Below are 27741 nucleotides of genomic sequence, written 5' to 3' on the forward strand. Positions count from 1 at the left end.
CAGTTCCCCCACTTGGAAAAGGCTTTGTGGAGGGCCCAGTAGTTTCCCTGGGCAAGAAGAGGGTCTTCCTCCCCTTCTGCCACCCTCACCTTCCCCCTGCAAGGTGCTGAGCACTCACATCAAACCACAGCCATGCTTCAGCAGCAAAATTAAGTCTAGGCTTGGCTGTGAGCACCTAATTATATTGCTCATACTCTGTAGGTTCTTTCAGGGCAGTGTGTGTTAGCTCTTGTCATCCCTCAGGCTGAAGGGTGCCATTATGAGCAGTTACGGTGGTGCTTGCAGGGCTAATGAAAACTTGCTCCCTCTGGGGTTTCAGGCTTCACTTCAGTCGTTGCATCCAGGGTCACAGGGGCAAAGCAAACTCAGTGCTCAATAGCAGCACCAAAAAGCAAGTTTTGCACTTTCTTTGTGCCATGAGTGGTGGGACTTAGCCCCATCCTAAGCTTCCACTTTGCAGCCAGGGCAGCAGAATTCAAAATAGTCTCAAGGGGGTACAGCAGCATTCATCTGCAAGACCACAAAACAGATCAAATAAGTTGGTCAAGGCTATTCACAAAAGCAGTGGTAGAACTTGAACCCATCAAACTAATCCTCACCATCTGACCTTGCAAATCCCAGGCACTTAGTACAATGTGATTAGGAGTTAACCCCTTTCCTTGGCTTCAGTGCTGACACTGCAATGCATCAGCACTTCCACATCCATCATTCAGCAGCTCAGAAAGTAAGGACATACATAAATCTCTGTATTTTGAAAAATTAATCCATCACTCATATATTGCAGCCATTAAAATGCACATAAAGCAATACCTTATTTAAAATTCTGTCTAGAGTGCTTAGGATAACAGCTAAAGTTTCATCGAGGCTAATAGACTCTTTCCACATTTCTCTAAAGTTCCAGGCTCTCCAGCATCATGTACTCATTAAGGAAAGGCTTTGCCTCAAGGGTTTTGGTGGAGCTTTTTGTTCCTTTCTTGAAGAAGCAGCAGCATCTTGTTTTCTAGAAGTTCTTTTTGCTGTTTTCAGTATATGATAAAGAAGAAGTTCAGCCAAGTACTTCTTGGACCTGCTTTCTTTCTCTCCCTGGGCTACAGTGCAGATACTTAAGAAAAGTCTTTTCTGCAGTGAAAAGGGAGGGAGGAAAAGGGGAGTCAGTTCGTTTCATTTCTTCTAAGACTGCCCCAGAACTGCACTCAGGAGCACAAAGAACCAAACTACCAGGACCCAGAGCCCGGTGATACCAAATAACCCTACAAAACTGCATTTCCATGTGCAGCAGTTGCAGGTTATGTCAGCCACATGCCAGTTAGCACCTCTCGGGACTGCTAGTTCCCGTTCAGTCTATCTCAGAGGTTAGAATGTGAGCCTTGCGTTCATCCCAGGAGATACTCTGGTCAATGTGAAAACAGGGGAACCACTTTCCTTGGTCCCAAAAGTCAGTTTTCACATTCAGCCCCAACATCCCGTCTGTCTCTCCAGAAACTTTCAAGGCTGATCAAAGACACTGTTTTAGAGGGAGACTTACCCCATGCTTACTAGATGAAAGGATGAGATCAATGATTGAAGAGCTTATGTCGGAACCATGAAAGAAGGATTTTCAGGGCTCCTTCAGAGTTTTCAAGGCTCCTTTGAAAAATGGAGCAGAAACGAGAAAGGAATGTAGGAGGGAAAGTCTATAGCAGCAGAAGTAACACTCGGAAGCCTAGTGGGGAAGTAGTTTGTGTAGCATTCCATCCAGCACTGGGAGGAAGAGCTAAAACTGAAAATACAAAGTCAATAAAGAGTACTTTGGCATTGCGGGGAAGGCTGCTGTCTCTAGCCAGGGCAGGTATCACTTTGTGTAAGTGGTTGTTAGTCAGACAGATGTGGCTTTTCATCAGGAAGGGACTGGAGGACTGAGGCTGCTGTGCTGCAGCATCCCTGCTGTTTGTGACAAATGTAGGGAGGATGAAGAACTGTATGTTGGGACATGCTGCTGCTGCCATGGGCTAATGATGATGGTTAGCTCATAGCTTTGAGCAGGGACCTTTCACCACTGAAGCTAGGGCTAACTGTGCGATGGGCTTTGTTTGCAGCAGTGTAATAGTCTGCGAATCTAAATACTGGCTAGCAAGTGCTACAGTAAATGCTGACCAACAGGTTACACTACTTACCTTTTTTCCCCTCCAAGCCACCTTCTTCCTCTTGTTAGCTATCTTTCTAATGGTTATTCATCTTCAAAACAGCCAGTACCAAAATTTGCACTAGCAACTTGACGTCACCTCCTTGTACTTTTGGAGTTTGACTAAGGACATTGCTGTAGGCTACAGATCTGCAGAACTCAACCTCAGTGTTCTGCAGGAGTGAAAAACAGCAACATTAGGAGGCTTGGGGAACTTTTAATAACACCTCTTAAAGCAAAGGACCATGAAAGTGCAGTATGTCCCTAATAAGGTCCAAGGAGGGAGGGTGAAAATCCTGGTTTATTGAAATTGGATGGCAGAGAGAGGGCTGTTGTCAATCCCACTGCTTCTCAAGTGATGGTCATTGGTCCATGCTTGGCTCTGCCTCTCGCGCTCAGGTATACCCCCCGCAAGCGGCACTGGCACTCTGCAGATCTACCTAATCGACATCAACGATAATGCTCCTGAGCTCCTGCCAAAAGAGGCACAGATCTGTGAAAAGCCAAACCTGAATGTCATCAACATAACAGCCGCGGATGCTGACATCGATCCAAACGTCGGGCCCTTTGTCTTCGAGCTGCCAAGTGTGCCATCTGCGGTGAGGAAGAACTGGACCATAACACGGCTGAATGGTAAATGGGGCAGGCAATCCTGAGGACATTTGGACTCTGATTCACTAATGAGGCCACATGCGGTTTCAAACTTCCAAACTTTCCCACTTTTTTATCTGATTTTTATTTTTTAAAGCACATTATGGCTGACATTATAGACAAGATAGTTAATCAGAAATGATTTGTATCAGACCTGCAGCATAACTCTAAAAGCCTTGGCACTTGGCTTTTTTTTAATGCAGTTCATAATTATGAACAGTTATCAGTAGCGAACAGAATATAAATCATCCATAATGGCCAAGGGGAAAAAAGCTATTATCAGTCTTCCTTATGTTCCTCCAGTGTAATTGTCATAAGCCACAATCAGGATCAATGTTCATTTCTCTGCCCATAATTGCATAAAGGCAGCCTTTTAATTTACTATGGAACCAGGAGGGCCAGGTAAGTGTGAAGATTACCAGCATGTGAAGGATTTTTATATTGCAGTGTGTAACCATAATTGTTCCTCTTATTGGTAGTTTCAGCAAAGGATGGAAAATATCAGGGAGCCACTGGCTGCTTTTGGCTTCAAAGCTGGTCCCTCTCACTGAGATCTTGCACCTTCTGCCAGGCTAGGGGCAATGGCTCGTTCCCTCACAGCTCGGGGCTCAGTCCCACAGCCCTTGTGTCTCCATGGGAGGGAACGCAAGAGGGATTGCTTGATTGAGTATGTCATCAGCAGGCAATGGGCTTCCCAAAAATCCTGATGAGGGATGGTGGGTGAGCAGAAACCCTCCACAGCGGCAGCCCAGACCCAGGGAGTATCATCCATGCCTTACTATTTGCATTTCATGCTGTTTTAAACACTTGCAACCAGATTTGCAAATGGCATCAAGGTAGGTTAGTGCAGCAGTGCGAACACAGTATTTTACAAGGCACAGGCTGATTGTTGACCCAATTGTTAGGGCAGAAGTCTGAAACTGTCCTGCCCAGGTGTGCTGTTGATAGCCTCTTCTTCAGGACTCAGAAGACTGCTGTAGCAGAGGAGCCCTGCATCTACAAGTGCAGATGCAAGGCTCTACCAGTGTCTGTCGTCTGTCTGTCTGTCTGTCTTGGTCTCTCTAGGCGATTATGCCCAGCTCAGTTTACGAATCACATACCTGGAAGCAGGTGTGTATGACGTGCCAATCATTGTGACGGACTCGGGAAACCCCCCCTTGTACAACACGTCCATCATCAAAGTGAAGGTGTGCCCGTGCGACGAGAACGGTGACTGCACCACCATTGGGGCAGTGGCTGCAGCAGGGCTGGGCACAGGTGCCATCATTGCCATCTTGATCTGCATCATTATTTTACTCAGTAAGTATTACAAGGCTCACGCTGCTGGGAAACGTGATGTTTCCCATCCCATTCCCTTTTGTCCCACTGCTATACATGGTGTTTTTCCAGAGCCTTGAGAGCTCCATGCAGGGGACAGTGCCTTGAGCTTTGGGCTGCAGGGATTGGTTCACACATCTGCTTTTGAAGCTCCTTCAATGCAGCATCAGTAGAATGAGCTGGTGCACTCTCTGCATACATCAGGCTTTTCTTTCTAGGACTTCCAGTAGCTTTACAAACATAGTGACACCTGACAACATCTTGTAGGTAGTGAGTGCAGGACCAGGTTGAAGGACTTGTCCAAAATCCTGGGGCAGATAGCCCCATACCTCTCAGGTTCCTAGCTGGCTGTGGATATACTGGTTCCCAGTACCTGATGCACTGGTTGTGAGAGTCTGGTTGGTCCCTAGCCAAGCCAGTGCATAGCTGTAGCTTTTTGGTTGTTCAGAGCAAAAGATCATGGTGGATGATGAGTGCTTTAAGAGGAAGGATCCCCAGTTTGTCAGGAGCATTGGAGAGCTGGCAGTGTATCATGGAGAAGGGCTGGCCATCACTTTGCTCGAGGCAAAGCCATCCCTTTAGCCCAGCAACGCTGTTAGTTCTGAGCTTCCATGAGCATTACCAATAACCATGTGTGCACACACTTAAAAATAAAAATGATATCATTATAACTTCAAGCAGGAGTTGGCACAGTAGGAATAGATAAAAATGAGCGTTGAAATGAACAATGAGGTAAATATTCATCAAGGAACACAGGATGAAACCATAGGATTCCCATTAAAGCTAATGGGAGTTATGGTGCTAAATCACATTTAATATTTACCCCCAGTGTGTTTAAACAGAGAGCAGACAGAGCGACGTATGCTACAAATGTCTTCTAATGTGGATATGATGTGGTACATTAAGAGAATGGGTCATCTTTGGGCAAACATCCACCCTCCTGGGCCAGAGATAGGAATATATTGTCGTATAATTGATTTACTGTATTGGTCTGGAGAACAAGCCAGAACACCGTGTTTGTGGCCATGCAGTCCTGTTCCTCCTCCAGCTCATCTGAGCCAGTGGAAGCATCCCTGTGCCTAGCCACGATGCACAATTCCTGTCCTTTGCTGAGTGAGGATTCCCAGTGCCAAAATGTTCCAGGCTGCTCCCTTCAGCAAGGGCATTTGTTGTGAACACACCACAGTTGTACACCCAGAAGAAAATGTGGTATTCCTCAGTCCCACCACGTTTAGTACTCTGGGATATGCAGGAGTGCTGTACTGGAAGCCACAAAGGTGATTTAAACACAGGGCTCTCCTTTTGGTGGTCTTGCATGAATCCGCTGCTAAAATACAATCTAAAAAGTTGAAAATCCCATGGACTGAAATTAACTTTAGCTGAAGGACATTTGATTTAAGAGATTCCTTTTTTCATTTTCAGATACATTATCCCATTTTAAATTATGGGTTTTATTACAAAAGCTTATTTTTACATTCATTGTCATTCTAATTGACTTCTTTTTATCTTCAAGAGCTGCAAAAGCACTGTATCAGTGATGAAAAATGTAATATGTGATGAACAGTTTTCCATTTACATCCTTCCGTGTTTTGCCTCCTTTCTATCTGTTTTACATCGTGACCTCTGAACAATATCCTGGAAAAAGGCAGATGCAGGGTTTTTTATGCTATTTGTCCATTTTTGAGTCAGCAGGTCAAAGTTTGATGGCTTTAAAAGAAAGAAGCAGCAAGAGAACAGATCTAAGGTTGCTCAGGTGAGGGAAGTTTCTGCCTTTACCTTTGCTCAAAGGTGTTTTTTTTTCCCAATACCTGATGTATTAGCTGCACAAATAATACATTTAGGAAAGCAATGCAATAAAAAATTGTGAAGGGTGAAGACAATAGATTTCAAGGAAAGCTACATGCAGAGTGAAAATGGGTCTAACAGCAGTAATAGCACTTCCCATTCTGCAGAGTGAATAAAAGGAAGGAGAGTGCACTACATCCACTATTGACACTTTGAAGGTCCCTTCTTTTCCAAGGTAGCTGTAAAGGCATTAATGGCACGGAAAAAAACTACAACTGCATGAAAAAGTAGCATTAAAAAAAAAGGGGGGGGGGGGGGAGAAGATAAACCCTAGTAACCATTATAATATTGTCTTTGTGGACTAGGCAGGTATCTTGTTGTGAGAGACTTGAAAAGGATCAAGGAGAAAAGGACTTCAATAGTCGGCTAAACAGCTGAGGTTTTATATTGCAGATAAGAGTTACATTTTCTTCCCTTTTCTTTATTCTGCCTTGAATAGATCCAGGATAAGCATTAAAGAGATGCTGAAGTATCTGAAAACAATTCTGTTAGCTGGCAGGCCAGGATGGCAGCCAGTTGGCACACAATGGCAGTAATTAGCTGTCCAGTCCTCTTCCACTCACTTCACTGAATTCCTGTTGGGTATAAACACTTTGGTGCTGGGAGGAAGAACTCAGATCCTCCTCCACACCTCCTCACAAAGTGGGGCTGCAGGCTGAGCTGCTCGCCCATTTCCCCAGGGTCTGGTCTCTTCTCTATCCTTACCCTCCATGAAGCAACACCCGGGCTCAGCAGACAGGTAAAGGGAAAGAAAATGTGGTTGCTTGTGCAGCTAAAAAATACAAAGAACGGTTGGGATCTTACGTCCTGCCTGGATTCATTTGTGTTGGATGCATTAGTTTGGCATGGTCAAGAGCTGACCCAGATGAAACAAACCTGGGCCACGCGTTCTCACCTCCACTGTCCATCCATGTCTCCATTCTCCAGCAGATTGCCTCTGTCACAGCTTGGTGTGGCTTGCATGGAGAATGGAGGGGGAAGCAGACACTAGGAGGTGTGACTGCATCAGCTGCTCAGGCTTAATTTCTATTCTGATGGCATTATTTGCAGCTACTGAGTATGAGAATGAAAACGAGCGTATTAACAGGTTCTTGAAGAAGACAAGGTCTGGTTTCCTTATGTTAGTGGAGGCTTAGGTTCCCAGAGCACAGGTAAATCACAAGGAGTACACAACCTCTGAGATGTGAGTGGACTTGTGAAGGATGAGGTTGTGGAGCAGGGAGTCAGCATTCCCTTTGGGTAAAGTTGCTTAAGTTGGGAAAATCTTCTCATGACTGAAGAACTGTTCCTCTCTCACTGTTAATTGTGCTGAAAGAGATTTGCCAGGTCCTGGCATGTAAATGCTGATGCCTGAGGAGGTTGGCTGTGTGCTACCAGATCTGCTCTTTCTTGTTCTGCAAAGCTAGCCCTGCTCTCTGAAAGGATTTCAAATGATCTTAGAGTTGCTTTGCAAGTCAATGGCCAAATGTGTATGCTAATGTCCTGGCTAATGTGGTCTTGGAAGTATAGAAAGCCTTCCTCCTGTAGCAAAGAAAAGTATGAAGGAGTCCAAATCCAATTACAGGACCCAGTGTTACACAGCCTCCACAAACCAGTCTTTCTTGGCCAACTGCAAACAACAAAATGACTCCTATGACCACGGCTTGTGACCTGAATGGGCATTGCTGTATCACACTGAGGGAAGAGCTGCTTGTGCACAAGATGTGGGCCACCTGTACCTGTTTGCTTCTCAGCACCTCTGCAGCTGTCTTCCCCCACCTTTTTTTTTGTGCCCATGAATGAAATAAAGGTGGAAATCTAATCCTGAAAATTCAGGATTTAGATCAAATCTTTTCAGAAAGCTGCAGGTTTCACACTTCCTGTTTGCTTTCCGTTTGATGGTGTGGTTTACATCTGATAAAAGTCAGCCGCATCAGCACTGGAAAAGGAAAAAAAACATTAAGGAAATGTTTGTGGTGGAGGCCTGTCACAGCATTCACTGAGCTCTCCCTTATGAAGCAGACTATGCAATAAGAGAAAATTCCATTCCTCTTACTAGCAGCCAGTGAGGTTCTCCATAGTGGAAGAGGGCAGGTGAGGCTCTGGGCCACGCCACCACACTCTGGCCCATGCAGCCTGGGCTTGTGCCATGTGAGGCTGCAGCTCACCCAGCTTCTTCCCTATTACAGCCATGGTTCTGCTGTTCGTGGTGTGGATGAAGCGCCGGGAGAAGGAGCGCCACACCAAGCAGCTCCTGATTGACCCCGAGGACGATGTCAGGGACAATATCCTGAAGTACGATGAAGAAGGAGGTGGAGAGGAAGACCAGGTGAGAAGAGCCTGTGGGTTGTGGCCAAGGAGCAGCTGTGCAATCTGTACTCTCAAAAAGGCAGAAATTTTCACTAAATTACTTGCAAAGGGTTGTGTTCCCCTTGTTTATTCCCAAGCAGCTTTCTTGGCTTCCCTAGTGTGGCATGGACGTCAGTGAGAGCCAGTGGAGGTCCAGGGGATTCAGCATGTCACTGGGACACTGGCATTGGAGCAGGACTGTGCCAGGAGTCTGATGCCAAGTGGATTTGTCTATGCCCTAGTCAACTTCCTGGGGAGGGACAAAAAAATCAATCCACTCCACTCGTATTCAAACAGTATTTACATTATTTCAGTCATTAAATTTGTGTATTTTACCATTCCCCATTAGAGATCTTATAAAACCCAGCCAGCAGCTACCACTCTCCCCAGAACCGTGGCTGCAGGCACTTGCCTTGGCTTGCTTGAACCTAGAGCTTCTGTGGGATTTCCCTGCATTTACTTAATCGTCTCTAATGCTTCTTTAATTTCTTTTAATTTCTGAATGTAGTTTGTGAGAAGTGTCTGAATACATTTGGGGATTTTCTTTTCCACTGTGAAGCATACGGTGGCAAAGCTTTGCTTGGTGATGGAGCCCTAAGCCACAGTCTGCCTGAATGCATCAGCTTTTCTGTGGTGGCTTCTTCTTACAGACACCGATGCTGATGTTGCATGAAAACTTCCCTTGCCTGCACTCCTGGGATGTGCTTTCCCTCTGCTAGGGATGTAGTTCAACTAAAATAGCAAAGTTTGGTTGCTCATGGTCAAGACACCGGGGTTTTTATTCCTGCCTAAGCAAAGAGCCTGTGACACTCTCAAATATAATGTTCACACAAATTATGTGGCTCTGAATCATGTAATGGCTGTATTCTTGCTTGCTTCAGCCCTAAGGTCATGGTTGAGGGTGGTCCCGGTGGCATCCACAGGCAAGCAGATGAGCCTGGCAAGAGCCACCTCGGGGAGCCAACACAGGGACTTTGTCCAAAACTTGAGAAGTTCCAATTGCACAGAAAAATCCTTGCAATTGGCATTTCTTTTTTCTTGTCGCTGACAAGTTATTTATAAATATTGCTCCTGGAGATTCAATCATCCCCATCTGAGCACAAGAATAGTTTCACCGGTAGAACAAAGTGCTGCTATAAGCATTCAAACCAGCTGAAGTATCTGGTTTCAGGCAACTACATTGTAGGCTTAAATATTTTAGAAAGGATTCATTAAAAATAACAGCAAAGGAAAAGCAGCAAAACACCATTACCTACATGAATACATTTTTAATGAAATATTACCTGGTTCTCCTTCCTTGGTAGAAACCTATTCTGTTGGGATTTTTCATGAGCAGAAAGAACATAATTACTTTGAAAGGCCTACATGCATAAATGCAATGTGCATTTTAATGTTTTTACCTCTGTAGAAATGTAATTGCAATAATATGTCTACCAGCAATGTCTGTACATTATATATTTCATCAAAAGCTAGATGTATCCCTGTGCACATGCAAACAAAAGACAATTTTTTATCCCGAAGATTTAGACGACACGTGAAATAGTCACGAAGTTTTTAAATATTTGATTTTACTCATGTTTTAAGATACACTCTTAGGAGGTCAATTTTATGAGCTACTCAGAGGTCAAGTTCATCTGTAATTTAGATAGAGGGGCTGCATACTTGCTGATCAGATTTGCCATTGAACTTCAGCTGAAACAGGATTAGACCTCTCACATTGTTTGTACATTGGGTGAGCAGATGATCGGAACGAAAAGCTCTTCGTTTCACTCTGTGCCTTTCCATTTTTCACAGGATTATGATTTAAGCCAGCTCCAGCAGCCAGAGACCATGGATCATGTTCTGAACAAGACACCTGGAGTCAGAAGGGTGGATGAAAGACCTATTGGTGCTGAACCGCAGTATCCTATAAGACCAGTAATCCCACATCCAGGGGATATTGGTGACTTTATTAATGAGGTATGTTCTGTAGGGTGTCTTGTGTCACATATTAAAAGCTTGAGCAGCCAGCTAAGATCAGCTATGCAACATTCTCCTGGCTGGATAGACCAAGTGATGCTATTACTCACATGAGAAGTCAGGTGCAAACTAGGGGAATAAGCGGTATGAGCAAAGGACACAGGACTTGGCCTAATAAAGGCGTTGAGCCTGTAAAAAGCCAAAGCGCAAGGCAAAAAGCCAAATATTCCTCATCTGTGGATCTCACAAACGCCATGCTTTTCAGCATCCGGGCAGTAGAACCTGATCCCAGTCTCCTTTGGATTACTGGGAGTATTGCAGCTGCTGAAGTAAAAGCTTTATCTGGATGCAGACAAAGGAGTGTCATCATCATAGGGAGGTGGTGGCAAGGCAGCTGCATGGGTTCCCCGGAGACAAAGGACCCATTTGGGACTCCTGGACTTGTAATTATTTCACCAGTCTGTGCCTTCCTAGTAAGTTCTATTTGGTCTAAAGCCTCAAAGAGTTTACAGAACAGAGAGATTCATCCCAGATGAGAGAGGGTTTCTTTATTTTATGTTAGATTACTGCTCCTTTATCTGCTTGTACAAATATCTATCCGTTTAGTGTTTCTTATCTTGTTTTTAGTTTTGGGTGATTGAGTAGTTACAAACCAATCAATGCATTATTTCCTCCGAGACAAAACACACCATTCATTTCCTAAGTTAGAAAAACAAGTGTTATAGCGATTTAATTCTGTTATTATATCCACTTCCTGCTGTGCTTTTTTTCTTATTTTTATCATTAAAATTTCTTCTTCCTTTGCTCCTGCCCATCCTTCACACACATATTTACATACATCTATGTGCGTAAAGGCTGGCTCTTACACATGTTCCAGCTGCTGTTTGCTGCAGTAAAACCTGCTCCATCTCCCCATGCTGAGACTGGGGTTTTGGAAGGTATGAATGCAGAACGTTTTGCTTTATTGCAGGTCTATTCCACCAGGCTTTTCCTGATGCTGGGCTGCAGCAAAGCAATTCTTTTCCTTCATATCCCAAGGCCATTTCCATGTCCTGCCTACACTGCTGCCCACAACACACAGGACCAGCAATGCTTCCCAACCCTCTGCCCAAAATTCCATACCCCAAGTCTCTCTTAATTGCAGAGTTTTGCTAGGATTGATGTTTGGATTTTTTTTCTAAAGGAATCCAAATCATCAAAATTAAAATAATGGTTATTGGTCGGGTGCTGGTCATTCTTTCACTGGCCAAGCTGGAAATCTTAACAGGCAACCCCAGAAACTACATGCTGTCCAGGACTGAAAGCTTTCCAGTTCCAAACTTGGATGCTTGGAAGTAACTCCCCTCCTGCTCCATCCAGGTCTTTTACAGTGGTACTGGGAGTTAGTGGGTTTCTGCTGGGGGCATCCAGGAGGGCTCAACCAGGGGGGGCACCCAAACATAGGGAACCTGCAGAACCCTCATTTTTGTACCATTGTCATTTCTCTTTTCCCCATCGTCTTTTAGCTTTGCTATAGGGATCCCAAACATCCCACCAGCCCAGATCCTTACCCAAACACCCTTCCTTAGAATCATAGAATGATTTGGGTTGGAAAGGACCTTAAGATCATCCAGTTTCAACCCCCTGCCATGGGCAGGGGCACCTCCCACTAAACCATCTCACCCAAGGCTCTGTCCAACCTGGCCTTGGACACTACCAGGGATGGAGCATTTACCACTTCTTTGGGCACTTCTTAGCACCATCACCCTAACACCTATGGTGGGTATTGACAGCCTGTGTTTGCTCCCCCAGGGTCTGCGGGCGGCTGACAATGACCCCACAGCACCTCCTTATGATTCCCTGCTGGTGTTTGACTACGAGGGCAGTGGCTCCACTGCCGGCTCCGTCAGCTCCCTGAACTCCTCTAGCTCCGGGGACCAGGACTACGACTACCTTAACGACTGGGGGCCCAGGTTCAAGAAACTGGCAGACATGTACGGGGGAGGCGAGGAAGATTAAACTGACCTCACGTTATTTAAAAACAAATATAAGAAGAAGACAGAAAAGAATATTAAGAAAAAAAAAAGAAAAAAACATAGAAAAAACAAACCCACAGACGACAACATTAACAAAAAGAGCCGATGCAGAAGCAAGAACTGTACAGATGTGGCAGCTTTTTTAATTAATATCCCCTGCTGACTGTGTTGTTATTTTTAGTGGTGACATAGGAGGTTTCTTTTCTTTTTTTCCCCTTTTTTTTTTTTCCTTTCCAATGTTATTTTTTAGAATATTGAGCTGTCTCGCATGAACACTTGTCTCTGCTGCAGGTTTTTTTTGTTCTTTTGGTTTGGTTTTTTAATGTCAGCTGGGATATTGCTCGTTTACCTGCTTTATGACTAAAGAGAGTGAAAGGCACTCTGTCTTAACTTGAATTTCTTAGAACAGAAGCACTGTTTTTAAAATATATATATATATATATATTTGAAAGTGCCTTTTGGTGCATGTATCAGATTCCCTTCAATCTCAGGAGTGATGAAAACAAACATACAACCATCCTGGGCAGCACTCCCTGTGACCTTAAGCCAGTTCTAGCTGGGAAGGATTTAACAGAAAGGAACTCTGGAGATTGGTTTTTGTTTTTGTTTTTGTTCCTTTTTTTTTCCTCTTTTTTTTCTTTTTTTGCCTCTTTTTTGGAGGGGGTGACTCGTTCTGGGTGGAAACGGATGGGGGGTTCGGGGAGGGGGAAGATGTTTTGAGTCAAAACCTGAACAGCCATCTTTAAGCCTCAGCAGGTGGTGAACTAGTCATCATGTTGTATATAATTCAGTGTTATCAGATGCAAAATACCGACTGGGGGCTCTGTCGTCACCTGGTCACACTCAATGTAGCTGCATAGAACTATAGCGTTGATAAAGCCTTTGGTTATTGCAACAGAAATTTCCGACAGCCCTTGCCTAAACCCTACAAAGTAAATCGTGACATGACCAAAGGCCCAGTTGTTTGTTTTTATGCTATCGGTGTGTGTTGGCTCCCATGACCTCTGGAGTGATGTAAATACCAGCTGGGTTAGGTGGTGGTGTCCTGCAACCCCAGGGATTCCTGCTAGCAGGAAAGCCAATGCTGTTTTCCTGGTGGAAGCAGGGGTTTGTGCAGTGGCTCTGCTCGAGGCTGAGGCAGCGCAAAGGGCAGGAGCAGTTTATCAGCACTTTTGCCATCCGTAAGTATGAAGTTAGTCTAGTATAATATTAATGCCTTGGAGCATTAGTAGCCAAAGCTCAAGAATATCGTGTAACTCAGCTAATGTGTGTCCTTTCTATTCGATGGGTAGGTGCTGCTATCTGTAGTAAATGTGTTTTTTTGGAGGAGAAGTGCAACGAGGGCCTATTAAGTACCTTGTGGTTAATATGCTCAAGCATTGCCAAGTAAGCAAGAGGTTTTGCAGCATCCAGGCATAATTCAACATCAGTATTATAAATGGTAGCATACTACCTAGTTTATATGTAGGGTCAGTTTAACCAATAACGAATAGTTATTAGCTTTTTTATTACATTTTTCCTTTACTGATTTGGACTAGTGGGTTTATGTCTAATGTTTGTAAAATGATTTAGACTGCATGGATGTGTAATATAAACCACATTTAATGGATTATGAGCCACTTAATTAATGTGCTATGAAATCTTGGATTACCTGTGTTTTATATTCTGCAGACGATTTTGCAGTGGGTTCGCTAAAACTTGTAAAAGTGCTTAGATATATTTTCATTTAAATCCAAGAATGTGCACAATATTGGAAGGTGATTATCCAGGGGATAATCATGCTTTTTTTTGATATCTCTATTAATTCTCAAGTTCAATGCTAAGAGTTTAAAGGGGGGTGGGAGGGAAGTGAGAATGAGAGGACGAGAGCTTGCGGTGATGAGTGGACGTCGTTTCAGAGGGTATACTAGGCTGCAAGATCGTCTCTATAGATTTTTGAAATGCTCCTGGTGCATTTTATATTTCATTGTATCATATTTTCTATAAAATGCAATTTCTGTAAATTAATGAGCATTTGAAATGTGTCTTGTATGAAGTGGAATGTGGTAAAAGTCTGCCCGAGGGGACTCCAACATTACCGGTATGTAAATAACTACCAAGGATGCGATCCTTCTTTTTGTCCTGGTCGGTCAGTCAATGGGACAGTTTGTCCTTTCAGAACTCTCTCATCCAAGTTCTTGAGGAAGCAGGAGGTGATGGCTTGGGCCTCAGGAGAGGGATGGCGCTGATGGCAGCAGCAAGGCAAGGATATTGTGCCACACAGCACGTGCCTCAGCCAGGATGAAGTGCAGTGCCTGGTAAACTGCCGGCACCTGATGCCTTCCCAAATTCCTGTTCCATAGTTGAGAACTCAGTTGCTTGTGTGACCATTATGAAAGTCTTAGTTTGCTTCTGCCACGTTCTGTCCACCTCCTCCTGGCCACCCTCAGCAAACTTCACAGCCCTTGTCCTCAGCCGGCTGGCGTGGGTGGGCTGCATTGCCTTGAGCCACTGCTGTCTACCTACGGGCAGGCTTGATTCTTCCCCTTTCTTTCCGAAAAGCCACAGGCTGGAGTATTTCACCATCTGGGCTTTGCACCCCCACAGAAGCTGCCCGGTCACAGCAGACGTAGTGAATAATAAAAACGCACTTAGTGTTTCTTGCTGATGACTACCCGCCAGTGTTTTGTGTCCATCACCATAACCTCATCTCCAGCTCAAGAGAAGGACCCGGATCGATGGCTGAGGTGATGCTGATGGTTCTCCATCCATTGGGTTGCTGCTGCTGCCTGCCAGCTCCACGTGGCTCCTAGGATGCTCATGTGGATCCCATGATGCCAGCTGGGTCTCTGCTGCAAGCCAAGCTGTGCTATCTACCTGATACCATTTACCCAAGAGCAGTAGCAAAGTCCCTGCTCCAGAGCATTTGGTGCCTGCTCTCTGCTGCGGCTTTGGCTGAGGTGATGGATTTCAGGTAGGGAAGGGAACGGCAGCAGTATGGGATGGCTGCTGTGGGGCTGGAGGCTGGAGGGGCCGGTCAGCATCGCCCCACTGTCACCCACGGGGATGTGCCATGCAGTGACAGGAACCACTTGGCCATGAAGGAGACATCAGACATCAGCTTGTCTAAACATTTTGGGCTTTTAAGAACATTTATACAACTTAAGTCAAACAAAATGGATTGAGTGACTAAAAATAAATCAACCTATTTCCATTTTTTTTAAATCAGCAGATATTTTTTCTGCAGCCTTTGCAATCCAGCCATTCCAACTCCACAAGCCCATAAATCAAACCAACTAGTTTATTGTCCTTTGAGCCAGTTCTGCTCAGTCTCCCTCTGCAGGACTTCCTCCTCCTCTTCCTCTCCCTTGTCCTCCTCCTCCTCCCTCCATCACTTAGCTTTACAACCCCACAAGTAAACAGCAGCATCAGACCCCTTTCTTCACAGTGGGAACAGCAGAAGGTAAGCGAGGAACACATCAAGCAATGACAATAGATCACTGCTTGCAAATATTTTTGCTTGTTAATACTAATTATTATTATTATAATCCAGCTAAGAAAATTTACATTAATCCAAAGGACCCTATTGAAAAGGTGACTGTGTCAGTGCTGTCCCCCCACTCTGATCCTCATTCGCCATTGCCATTCACCGCTGGAGGTGACAGTGGCTTACAAGGAGCCAGGCTGGGGAAACGGCAGCTCTGAAGGTACAATTCAAGCCACGGAAGTGGTTAATGCATTGAGACCAGAATGCTTGCTCTCCAACTAATCTAAACTAAAGCATTAAAAATTAAAGAAGCTGTGCCCTCACATGCAAGTCCCCACTCTGCACACCATGCAGTGGTGGGGAAGGACTTGATTTCAGGCAGGTGGAAGGGAGCCCATTCCCAAAATGCCACTGTCACCGCCATAGCCCATAGCAGTGCCAGGGGACACCACAAGAGCTCTCTATGCTAAGGGATGGGGACAGTGAACTGCCAGGGTGTTGAAGCACACTGGACACCTCCTAGGCGTGAAAACTGCACATCAGCAAGCCAAGGACCACTCGGGTCCAGTGCTGGCAGAGATTGGCCCACACCTCGGTGCAGCCTATTTGTTATGTAGCCTGTAAACAGGGAAAAGCATCAGTGATGGAAATGCTTTGCAAGGCAAAGAGGATACTCAGCAGGTAATTAATGACAGTGAATCACAGTGAAACAGGCAAATCTGTTGTAGGTGTCCTATGTGCTAGTCATAGTTTGGCTTCTGGGTTTGCATTTTTCCATATTTCATATTTATTTCCTTTCATGTTGGACCAGGCAATGCTATTGGTGGATGTAAGGTGCTGGTTGGGAGTTCACTCACCTGCAGCTGAGCCACTTTGAGCCTCTCTCATACTGGTTTTAGGGGTAGTTGTGTCCAAATACAGCCTCCAGGAATAATTGGGACTCTAGGCTGTATCATCTGCAACTGCTTTGCATAGGGTAGATGGTCAGGAATTGGAGAACAGCATTGGTCAGTGCAGGGTCTGTACAACACAATATGCCAAGATTGCAACTTCGTTTAGTCTCAGAAAAAAACAAAGGTAAAATATGGGACTTTTATTGTGATGTCTTGGAGCTTTTCATTGTAAGTGTGGAAAAAAAAGGGGGAGGGGGGGAATGCTGTATAACACGGAATGCGTATGTTTAAAACAGCAGCTAGACAACGTAGGTGTCTCCCACACAAAGTTAACTTGGTTCCATGGGGAAAATAAAAGTTCTTTCCAGTACACACCGACCCCGTGAGCAATTGCTCACACCCTGTGTACATAATGTAGTTAGTGCTTGAAGCTACAAATCAAATAGAGGCAAAAAGCAACAAGAACATATAGATGTGTAACTGGAGCACTTTCTCTTCCTTCAATTCTGATTTTGCATGTTTCCTTTTCCGATGGAGAAGCTGTGTAGCAGCCCGCATGACTGTGGTTGTTCTCAAGGAAGACTTCTGCTGTTCCGCTGTATTCACGCTGAAGCGCAAAAGCAGTCTGCATCCGTTAACCCAGTTCAAAAACCTTTTTTTGTAACCGTCAACAGCACAAATCTTTTGTATTGTCGTTTGTACCATTTTTGTACCAAAAACAAAAGAGGAAAAAAAGAAAAAAAAAAAAAGGAAGAAAGTCAATGTTTTCAGTGTGTTTTTAGTGCCACTGCAATCTTGGTTTCCAAACTGAGTGACGGGTTTGCTGATTTATTGTGTATCAAAGCTGAACTGGTGCACTGACGTCTGGCTTCAGTGTAATAAAAATAAAGTCCCCCTTTTGAATAGTCTCACTTGCTTTTTTAGTTTGTTTATTATTTTCATGTTTCTTATTTCCTTTTCCTTCCCCACATGCCCATCCCAGCTCATTCATCGCTAATGGCACACTTACATACCCTTGCAGTGACTGGTAAACGGTAGCCTGGTGGCAGGTGTGGGTCTTACATGTGCAGACACCAGTGGGAGTTTGAGAGGTCTCAGGTGCTTCTGTGTGTGTCTTTAATTCCTTACAGCAAGAAATATGTCTTGCCCCCAGCCTTTGTCGTTTCAAGCAGCAATTCCTCCCACACCCCCATGCAGACATGTCTGTGCTGCACTGAACTGCTGGTGCACATCAGTTGGGTGGCGATTTTACTCCTGCAACACAATATCTTAGTGTGTTAGCGCAATTCAGGCACATTCTAGGGTCTTTACTAGCACATTGGTAGTCCTCGTGGCTGCTGCACCAGGACATTCAGCCCCTTCCCCTGCCCGCTGCCCTGCAGCTCTGCATGTGAGCTGCAGCACTCCCAAGAGCAGCCAGCCCTTTTACTGCCAGGAATGGTTCAAAAACATTTAGGGAATGACCCAGCACTCTGGGCCAGCTGATGCCCAGAGGAGGAGGCCCGAGCTGGCTGCTCCCAGTTGTATTTGTCCATCTTCTCTGCACATGCAGGAGCAAAGCCATGCAATTAGCACTGGCAGCAGCACTCACATCCTCCTGCATGGCCTGAGCGGCTGGTTGGGTTCCCATCACCCTCACCCCAACAGCAACCCACATGAGTAGTGAGAGATTTCAGCAGGTCCTGGAGCTGAGCAGGGGCCAGGGAGGACACACAGTTCCAGCAGGGCATGGAGCTATTCCAGCCGAGCGCGAGGAAAAGCAATGCTGTCTCATTTTTAATAAACATTAAGATGAATGTAAATCCTGTACACGGCAATTTCCTTCCCCCCGGAGTCAGCTAAGAATATTTTATTGCTAGTTTTGCTAATTCTCAAGCTGTTCTTTTTCTTAGAATCATCTTTAACTACTGAATAATGCAAGACTCTTGCATCACAAATATTAGTTTCTGCTATCTACCTGTGGAAGTCTGGGCCCTCATCATCACATTATTAGGCTCTTACCTGCCTGTAGAAATTCTTGTTCCTCAAATGATTTAGCTGCATGCTTAACTTTGACTGTTGTGGATACTTTTACTAAGCTGATGGAAACAGCCACCCTCCCCTAAATCCATGGACTTCTGTACCAAAATTAAAAATAATAACAATTACTATCACAGTTATTATAGCTGCTTGGGTTGGCTAGGTTTTCTTCTCTCAAGTCAAAGGCAGATGCCATAATTTGCAGTAGAATTTGGCTCAGATCAAACCAATGCACACGGGGATTACGTTTTTTTCCTTCATTAACTAAATAACTGAACTTTACTTTGTTGTCCAGACTAAAGCCTTTGCATTACCGACACCATTTCCCACACATATATACATCTTTTTAAAGACAGCAGGGGTTTTTTTTACAAAACCAGAGTTAAGCAGTTTTAGGTAACACAAAAAAGACCAAGCAAAACTTTCTACGCAATGCTATACTATTGTCAAAACAGAGGAAGCATTGGGTTTTTATTAACCCCTGATGAAGCTGTCTCGTGTGCAAATTTCATTCCATCTATAAAAAACAATTTGCACAGCTGTAACTACTGGTGCCCAGAGGTCCTGTGTGTGAGCAGGAGAGTGCTCCAGCTGAGAACATGCCCAGCTTCCTTTCTGCCCAGTGCTGGTGTGTACTGGTGCTAACAGGAGCCTTGAGACTGAGCTGTGGCTTCTTTTGTTGTTGTTGTAATAGTAATAGCATTAATGGTATTAATAGTACTATTAGTAATAGTAAAAATATTAATTGTGAAGAAGACCTCATGGACGGCTGTACTGTGCAGCAATCACTCTCCCTCTTCCAAGCAGGGTCAAAAGTGCTTCAAAGGACCAAGATGTGTGTGGGACAGACAGGGGACACTGGAACACATAGACAACTGTGGGAACTGCGTGTCCAGCTGAGTTCTTTGACCAGTTACCTTGAAAATACTCCCAGCACTTCTCCTTCCAGCCACAGCAGCACCATGCCATAAACACTCATGAGCCAGAGCAGCAGCATCCCTCATAATCCCAGTGTAAACGGAAAGGCACCTAGGACAAGGGTACCCAAAGACGCCCAAAGGGACCAGCACTCACATGGGTGCTGCACTCTGTTCAGATGAAAGCAGAGATGTTTGAGGTGTTATTTAAGATATTCTCCTTTCCCACCTGGGCAGATCCTGGGCACGGGGGGACAGAATTAATGAGACATTAAAGATGTGCAGGTCACTGCAGAGCAGGGATGGCACTGCATGTCAAGGGGAGGGTGGTCAGATGTTCCCATCCGGAACAATGGAGCCTGAGAGCTGGGACCAGACCAGTTCCTGAGCAGGGACTGAGCCACAGGCACACCAGGGCCTTCGCAGCATTGTTTCACACCAGCAAATGCTTTCTCCTGAGAGAGCTGTGGGATTTTCCCCCCTCCCCTCTCAATGATTAAGGTACAGCTTCTCCACTCTCGTCTCAGCACCACAGCACAATCCATCTCCCTGCTCGTCCCCTGCCCCCCCCCCCCTTCCCCACCTTCTTCCTTTAATGAGAATATTCTTTTTTAGGCTCTTTTTTTTTGCTGCAATGCTCTTCTGCAAGTGGGGAGGTAGCAGCAGGGGGTGGCTGTGGGGAGTGGCAGGGTGTCCCTGCAGTGGGCACACGAGGGCTGGGCTGCAATCTAGCACACCTCCAACCCGGCGACAAGGGCCCTGTGCCATAACAAGGGCTGAAAAGTAAGTGCAATGCAACCTCCTGGATACTCCTGGGTTCTTTCTGCAAGGCCATGGCTTGGTGGTAGGTTTGCCTTCCCTGCCATTGCCCACTCAGCCCCCTCTTGATGGAGATAAGAGGAGCGGGAAAAAGGATGCCTCGGTCAACATCTTTCATCCACCTTTTTAATCCGGCCTAACCCAAATGACCCCAAAGCTTTTCTGAAATGCCTGGGGGCTTTGGTGAACTGTGTTCAGTTGACAGGGTTAGAAGGGAAAACTTTGCTTCAAGTAACACCATGGGTTTGCATTAATTAGTGACCCAGTTGCTTTAGGAAGGGTCGTTTCCACCTGCAGCAAAAGGGAACCTGCCCCTCTCTAGCTAACAGGGAGAAGCAGGATCTACCTTTAAATCTGGTAATAAAGATATCAAAGAATCATCACCTAACACCAAGCAGCTGTTAAACTGAGCTGGGCAGCAGGGCACGATGCTCAGGCTGAGAGATCAGAGGGCAAGGATGAAGAGCTGGGCTGGCCAGTCTGGCCACCATCAGTTCAAAGTACTTCAAACCTCTCTTGGTTTGAAGAATTAGTGCAGCCCCTCTGGTTTATGCTTATCCTGGCTCCGGTTTAGCCTCCAAACACTTGCAAATGTTTGCAAACATAAATCAATGGGTTAACGCTTGCCCCAGAAGAAGTTTTCCTCTGAGAGATTAAAATCTCTCTATCTGTGCTGGAAGCTGCCAGAAGTGGATTGTCAAACATCCCTGGGAGGCTGCAGAAGGAATAAGGCAGAATCGGGTCTCTGTCAATATTTCCATTCTTAATAAACCAGATTTATAATATCTGAGGCTGCATGGAAGCTTTATCACTGAGCACCTAATGGCCATGCCATTAACCTGTGCTATCTATAGCTGAACTCATTACTTTATGAAGTACTTGGAGTTACCTTGGAGTACAAAAGGTAACATAACTAATCCTGGTCTGTGAAAACCATATTGATTGGAATGTAACCACCAGGAAATGTGAGAGCATTTATAGTCCTCTGCAAAAATGCAGTTTGAGCGCTTGTTGCTCTGCACACAATACCCAGCCCTTTGCATCAGGGGTTTAACATCCCATCATCAACCTCTGTGGCGCAAGCAAGGTGGGGATGAGGTGTCCTGCCATATCCCACACAGCTTTCCCCAGGTGAATGTACGGGGTGGGATAAAATCCAGTGCCAGACACTGCTGAAGATGTCTTGTGCTGGTGAGACCATGATGTTGGTGCTGTGTAAGTGCTTCAGGTTTGGTCAAAGGCGAAGGCTTTGCTGATTAGTTAAAGATGTTGGATACTTTTCGTATCCTTGGTTTACAGCCTGAGCTTTCCAGAGTGCACACTGTCTTGCAAATGCCTATGCTGAAGTTGCTAAGGCAGTCACTCATCACCCAGTTTTTACAGCTGGGGTACCAATAAGTGCAAAGCAGATATATATGTCTATATATCTATGTGAAGACTCACTGGCCTGTGCCATCTGTTTCCCAGCTGAGGTCCCTGCCAAACATTTATCATCATGAATCTCCTTTCACATCACACCTCGAGAAGGAGCAAATACGTTGCTTTAATATAGTGCTATTGATCCCAAGAGCTTAAAACAATAACCATCGCATAATCAGAATTCACTTTTTTTCTGGGAACTGAGTTGCTTTTCGCATTTTGTAGGGACAGAAAGAAATTCAGCATCTTGAGAAAAAGGAACACAAGAGGCTGGGGAGGCGAGGATGTAAGAATTCAGCTCTACAAACTGCCCCGAATCCCAGACCTCAGGCAAAAAACAAAGTACTTCAAGGAGGAAATACATCACATTACTATAGTACTGCATGAAATATTTACCTTTTGAGTACATTACCAAAGTGGTTTCTTTTGATGTTACGTTTGTGCCCTTGTAAAAGACATGCAGCCAACAGCAAATACCCATCCCAGAACAAGCACACATCGCTGCAGTGCAGTGGCCGTGCTGGCTCTGGGGACCCGGGACAAGGCTGACATGAAATCTCCATTACCTCAGCTCCCCAGGAGGATCTGCCCAAGCGAGATGCCACCACTACCATGTGCTGTGCATCACCCCAGCTACCAGCCCTGCCTGAAATAATCTCCTAAGTACACCAGAGCAGGAAAACATGCATGTACAGGAGACTTCTGTTACCTAAATGCCTCTGATCAGAAGTATTGTCATCTTCCCTTGTCTTAACGCAAGGAAGCGTACAAATAGAAAGCATGGCTTTACCACAGGTATTTAGCCATCTGCAATTAGGCAGTGCCTCGCTTCCAAACCTTATCATAAATAGAAGAGGAACAACCTTTTCCTTGCTCAAAATGCTTCACTAAATATTTCACTGAGCATCTTGGGTTTCCATTTGTCCTGCTTCAGCTTGCTGCTTGTCGCCCCTCTTTGTCCTTACACTTTGCACAAGGACCTTGGTGGCACTGATGCAATTGCATGCGCAGCAGAAGGGGGGACCCACTCAACTTCCCGTTTTGCAAAGAAAGCACTGTTTCAGTTCAGCAACCTTTTCACAAACAAGTACATTAGAACACAAGCCCAAAACAGCCTTAAAAAAACCTTTTCAGCCAGACTTAGCAAATAAACAATAAAGTGAGACTACAGATAAATGCAAGTTATGTCCAGTCACTGCTGGAGCCGTGGCCATGCCACCCCTCTGCAGATGGAAACTCAGTCCCCTTCATCTGGGCTTCCTCCTTCTTGGGAGAGGCTGCAGTAAACCTACAGACTTCAGTCAAGGCAGAAGAAGTCTTTTTTTAGGAGAAACTCTCCATTTCATTACCTCAGGACAGCACAGATGAGCAGCCAAAGGGCCAAGGCCAAGCTCAGCCTGCCTTCTGCAGGAGTGTGTATCAGGGCAGGATCCTCAAGGATCACTTTTCTCAAAGCATCCTAATAAGCGTGGCTGAATAATGCTGAGGCTCCTTTTGGGGCTAAGCATGGAGCAGAGGGCAACGCTGGGTCTTCTCCAGAAAGGAGTTGTCTTTTTAACAGGGTTTCTAAGAAAAAGCACGCCTGTGATGCCGGCATTCTCTTTCCTGCTTCCCTCATTGATGAGGAGCAGCTAAATTAAACACAGCCAGAAAGAGAATTAAGTCCGTGTACTTTTTGTGACAAATAAGGGACCAAAGAAGAGCTTCGTCAGCTCAGACACTTCATTCAAGGAGCAGATAAACAAGAATTTATATAGGCAAAAAGGTGTCTCCATGGCAGAGACCTTAAACATGCCCTGAGCAAGGATAGACCCTCCGAGAGGTTTTACAGCCAGCTACAAGGAACCACAAGGAACCCGATGTCTCTTTGCATTGGCACTGGTGACACAACTTGTCTCCTAAGAGGTTACCATTCAGCATCCCACCACAGCCTGGAGCCACTGATGGACAAATAACCCTTTTTCCTTGCAAGTGAGACATGGTGGCTTTGGGTGAACAGAGGAGCAGTGTTGGACCCCAGGGTGAAGGGCTCAGCAGGACAGGGAGCAGGGCAGGACCCAGCCCTGTCCCCAGGCTGTGAGAGGGCTGCAAGGCTGTGGTCCAGGGTGTTTCAAATGCCTGAAAATCATCCCTTGGGCTGTGTCCTAGTTATTAATAGGAACTTATTCTTGAAAGTCCCAGTGGGGATTGGAGCCCTGATATGCTAAATCCTACACTAACACACATTAACAGCCCCCAGACGGGGCCTGCTTCTCAAGTTGTGATTTAAAGTCCACGCAGAGGTGGCAAGTTGGAAGTAATCCCTCCCCGGAAATGTGCTGTAGACCTTAAAATATGCATTGCCATCTCTCTCTTATTTTGTTATGGGTTTTTGTACCTTTTCCTAGAGTGAGTTCTGGCCTAGGCAAGGTGATGCCAAGGCACCCACGGTACACACTTGGCAGCTGGTAAAGTAATCTCTCTGCCCAAGAAATTCGGTTTCATGATGAAGACAAAGAGTCCGGCCTGGCTAGGTGATCCCATGCAGGCTGCCCCCTCCCAGGACAGCCTAATGCTGCTGACTGCAGACAGAGGGTCTTTCGCACTGATTGCATTATAATTTAATCCAGCCTTCAGCGATTTTAGTGCTCAATATTGTTGTTATTTTACACCTCAGCAGAAGTTCATGAGGAACAAAATGAGGTTGCAATACTCTAGGGGGAAGCTGGCAAGAGTCACAAATCCATCTTTGTGGAAACAGATTTAAGCTTAGGTCCAAATAATTAGTTCTTTACCCAGGCCTTAAGCTAAGGAGACAGTGAGTTCTTCTGCAGAGGCTGCAGAGCAACTTCCTGGGAAGCTCTGTTAGGCTCACAGGTTTTTTGCACACTCATTTGTATAGCAGAGGCTCAGCTCATGGTCAGGAGCTGGAGCATGGAGCGATGGTGTGGGCAGGATGACACAGTGCTCCTGCCTGCGCTGCCAGGAGGAGCTTTTGCACAGGCACCAGCGAGACCTCAGGCTCTACACTGAAACTTATCTGGAGAAAAAGGGGTTTTTCCCACCTTGTTGCGATGCCGCCAGCTTCCTGCTGCTGAAGCACAGGGGATGCTTGCTGCAGAAAGTGCAGCTGGATGGGAGGAGGGAAGATGCACACATGGGGAGCTGGTTTAGACCCAGCCGGTAACTCGGTGCCACAGAACCGCTCGCTCACCTTGAGCTGCTAACTATTAACTTTAGTTAATAACTAAAATGAAGTAAAACATAGTGATAATAAAAAGAATACCAACAATGACCATAATAATAATAGGAAGAAGCAAGAGAAGAAATGACAGCTCAGGAAACACAACTGATGCACAACACAATTGATCACCACCTGTCAACTGATACCCAGCCCAACCTGAGCAGCAATAGGCTCCTCCCAGCCAACTCCCCCCAGTTTTTTATACTGGGCATGATGAGCTGTGGTATGGAATACCCTTTTGGCTAGTTTGGGTCAGGTGTCCTGTCTCTGCTCCCTCCCGGCTTCTTGTGCCCCTCCTCACTGGCAAAGCATGAGACTGAAAAGTCCTTGATTGGAATAAGCATTACTTAGCAACAACTAAAAACATCAGTGTGTTAACAATCAGTATTGTTCTCAGATAAAGCTGAAACACAGCACTGCAGCAGCTACCAGGACAAAAAATTACTGTTATGGCTGAAACCAGGACAGGAGGCCCAACTGCATTCCCAGCAGCAGATCCCTGACTTTGGAAACTCAGTGATGAATCAACGATGTCTTAAACACCTCTAAGCAAAGACACAGTTAAGAAAAGCCTCTTGTTGGTGCAAACAGCACGAAAGAACCAGGAGACAGTGAGTGAAGTGATCCCTGTTCTCCCATGGGTTGCTCCCTGCTCTCCCTTGGCACCTGGATAATATCTTTGTGGACGAGTCCGTGATGCAGAGCTGCTGTAGACCAGTGAAATGCTGGGCTTTAACTGGGATTTAGCTTATTGCCACAGCATCCCCCTTCCACACATAACCAAAGCAAAAGTAGGGCTGAAGGATCCCCCATGCATCAGCCTTAGTAACAGGCATGTGCTCAGAAAAGATCAATTTTCATCATTGCTCTCTTCTGTGACAACAGTGACTGAAGCTCTGCAGGGAAGGAGAACACAGTGAAATAGTGCCAGGGAAGGAAAGGATGAAGGAAAACACCCCATGAAGGCACCCAAAGGAGAGGAAATCAGCCCGAAGAACAGAAAGTTAGCTACATAAATTTCTCAAGCTCACAAGGCAGGATAAAGCTCAACCCTCCCCTAGGCAAAGAGTAAAAGGATAAAACCAGTCCCATTACACTGAGCCACTTAAAGCCATTTGAAAGATACCGGCGGTTCCTATGAATTCGATGGCTGCTGCACGGGTAAGAATTCCCCCCCTGCATTTACTGAACTTTATTCCAGGAGCATGTGCTGTGGGATTTCAGCTTATGAGGCTTTTTCCCACATTTTTCCCTCTGCCCAGGAGTCCTGATGTTTTGCAGGTAGCTCCTGCACAAAAGGAAGAGCTGGAGCTGTGCAGAGCTCCTGCTGTACTGCACACACCTCAGAGAGTGCCTGGTGTTGGCCCAGCTTTAAGACCAGCCCTTTGGTCTTGAGCATCGAGCCCTGCATCACCATGCAGGAGACATGGGCTGAATTTGTCTCTCTGCACCCCAAATCCCAGGGAAGATCCCAGCTCCCCTGTAGCTGAAAAATCAAGAGACCCCAGAAGTTCCCGTTTGCTTCCCACCACTCCTCACTTCCAAGAGGGATATATCCCACCAGCACCCACCACCCTGCTCCCTCCACAGACCTCCTCTTGGAGGCTTTCTGAAAGGCTGGAAGGTAAATCCTTCAATCCACACACAAGCTTTAACTCCTCCTTTGCCCGCAGGGAGCTCAAAACCACCATGCTCACCATTCAGTGCCAGGAGTGGTGTGCCACAGAGACCTGGCAAACTTGGCTAATGCATCATCTCAAGCAGAGCAGGATGGGGACCTGGGGGCAGAGGCTCTGGAGCTGGCATGCAAACCCCTGGGAAAGGGGCCTCTGCTGAGGGCTGAGCACACTCAGTGTATGCTATTGCAATACAAGTAGTTGTTAAATACAGTTTTCTTTTACATGACGTTACTGACTCAGTAAGGTCTGATAAATTAATGCCAATCTGCGGCTACGAGTTCAAGCAGTTGCAAGTGAATTTGGGGTTTGGACATGCACTGCCAACTGCTATTGTTCCCAATGCAACAGCTAGGTGGGAAACAGAAATAAAATGAAACGCGAGCAAATGCTGTGGAGCCAGCACCACCCTGTGGCGCCTGAGCCATCCCTAATTCCTCCCTCCCGGGTTTCACCGCCTGTGCTCCAGAAAATGTGCTTTGTGGCAGCTCAGGGCATTGCCCCTCTGGTGCCTGTTCATCCCCAGCAATGATGGAGAGGCCCTTTGAGCCCGCTACCACTGAACACCGTCTCTTTGGTGCTGTGTATTTCACGGCGCTGCTCTGGTTTGAGATGTTACACCTTCCTCTTCACCACTCTCCCTCAGGCACCAAACCTCCTCTCAGGCATGAGAGCAAAGAGGACTGACCTCCCCTTGGATAGCACTACTCACAGTTCAGCTCACATGGCTTTTCTCCACAGGTTGCGTTTTCTCCATTGCTGGGGCACATTTCACAGCTTTTCTGTCCTCTCTGAGCCCAAATCCCTTTCAGGTGAGGAAAAGAAACCAGCTAAATGAGACCTTCATATTGCTGGTGTCAGTGTCTGCAGGAGATGCTCCATCCCTGTCACTGTTCAAGGCCAGGTTGGACAGAGTCTTGGGTGACATGGTGCATGGTATCCCTGTCCTGCATGGCAGGGGGTTGGAACTGGATGATCTTAAGGGCTTTTCCAACCCTAAGTGTTCAATGGTTCTATGACCCTCAGGCCCAGG

General features: G+C 45.8%; 1 protein-coding gene and 1 long non-coding RNA gene across 5 annotated transcripts in view; one reads left to right on the forward strand and one right to left on the reverse strand.

Moving 5' to 3' along the window:
• LOC130597664 (cadherin-4) overlaps positions 1-12655 on the forward strand; it is a 451693-nt gene extending 439038 nt beyond the window's left edge. For all 4 annotated transcript variants that reach the window (XM_057406394.1, XM_057406396.1, XM_057406395.1 and 1 more), the window contains 5 exons: positions 2561-2794; positions 3878-4111; positions 8143-8282; positions 10097-10261; positions 12053-12655. In XM_057406394.1, the coding sequence (XP_057262377.1) occupies positions 2561-2794; positions 3878-4111; positions 8143-8282; positions 10097-10261; positions 12053-12259 (980 nt within the window). In that variant the 3' untranslated portion in view covers positions 12260-12655. The remainder of the gene's footprint in view (positions 1-2560; positions 2795-3877; positions 4112-8142; positions 8283-10096; positions 10262-12052) is intronic.
• A 4469-nt stretch (positions 12656-17124) lies between these two features.
• LOC130597665 (uncharacterized) lies at positions 17125-27633 on the reverse strand. Its single transcript, XR_008971842.1, has 2 exons — positions 27421-27633; positions 17125-17242 (listed from the first exon to the last, which is right to left on the reverse strand). It is a non-coding gene; the product is annotated as an uncharacterized LOC130597665 (long non-coding RNA).
• Between the last annotated feature and the right edge of the window lie 108 nt (positions 27634-27741).

The sequence above is a fragment of the Pezoporus wallicus genome, unplaced genomic scaffold (assembly GCF_028554395.1).
Source record: "Pezoporus wallicus isolate ANWC-B61680 ecotype Strahan unplaced genomic scaffold, APGP_CSIRO_Pwel_v1 contig_6783, whole genome shotgun sequence".
NCBI lineage: Eukaryota > Metazoa > Chordata > Aves > Psittaciformes > Psittacidae > Pezoporus > Pezoporus wallicus.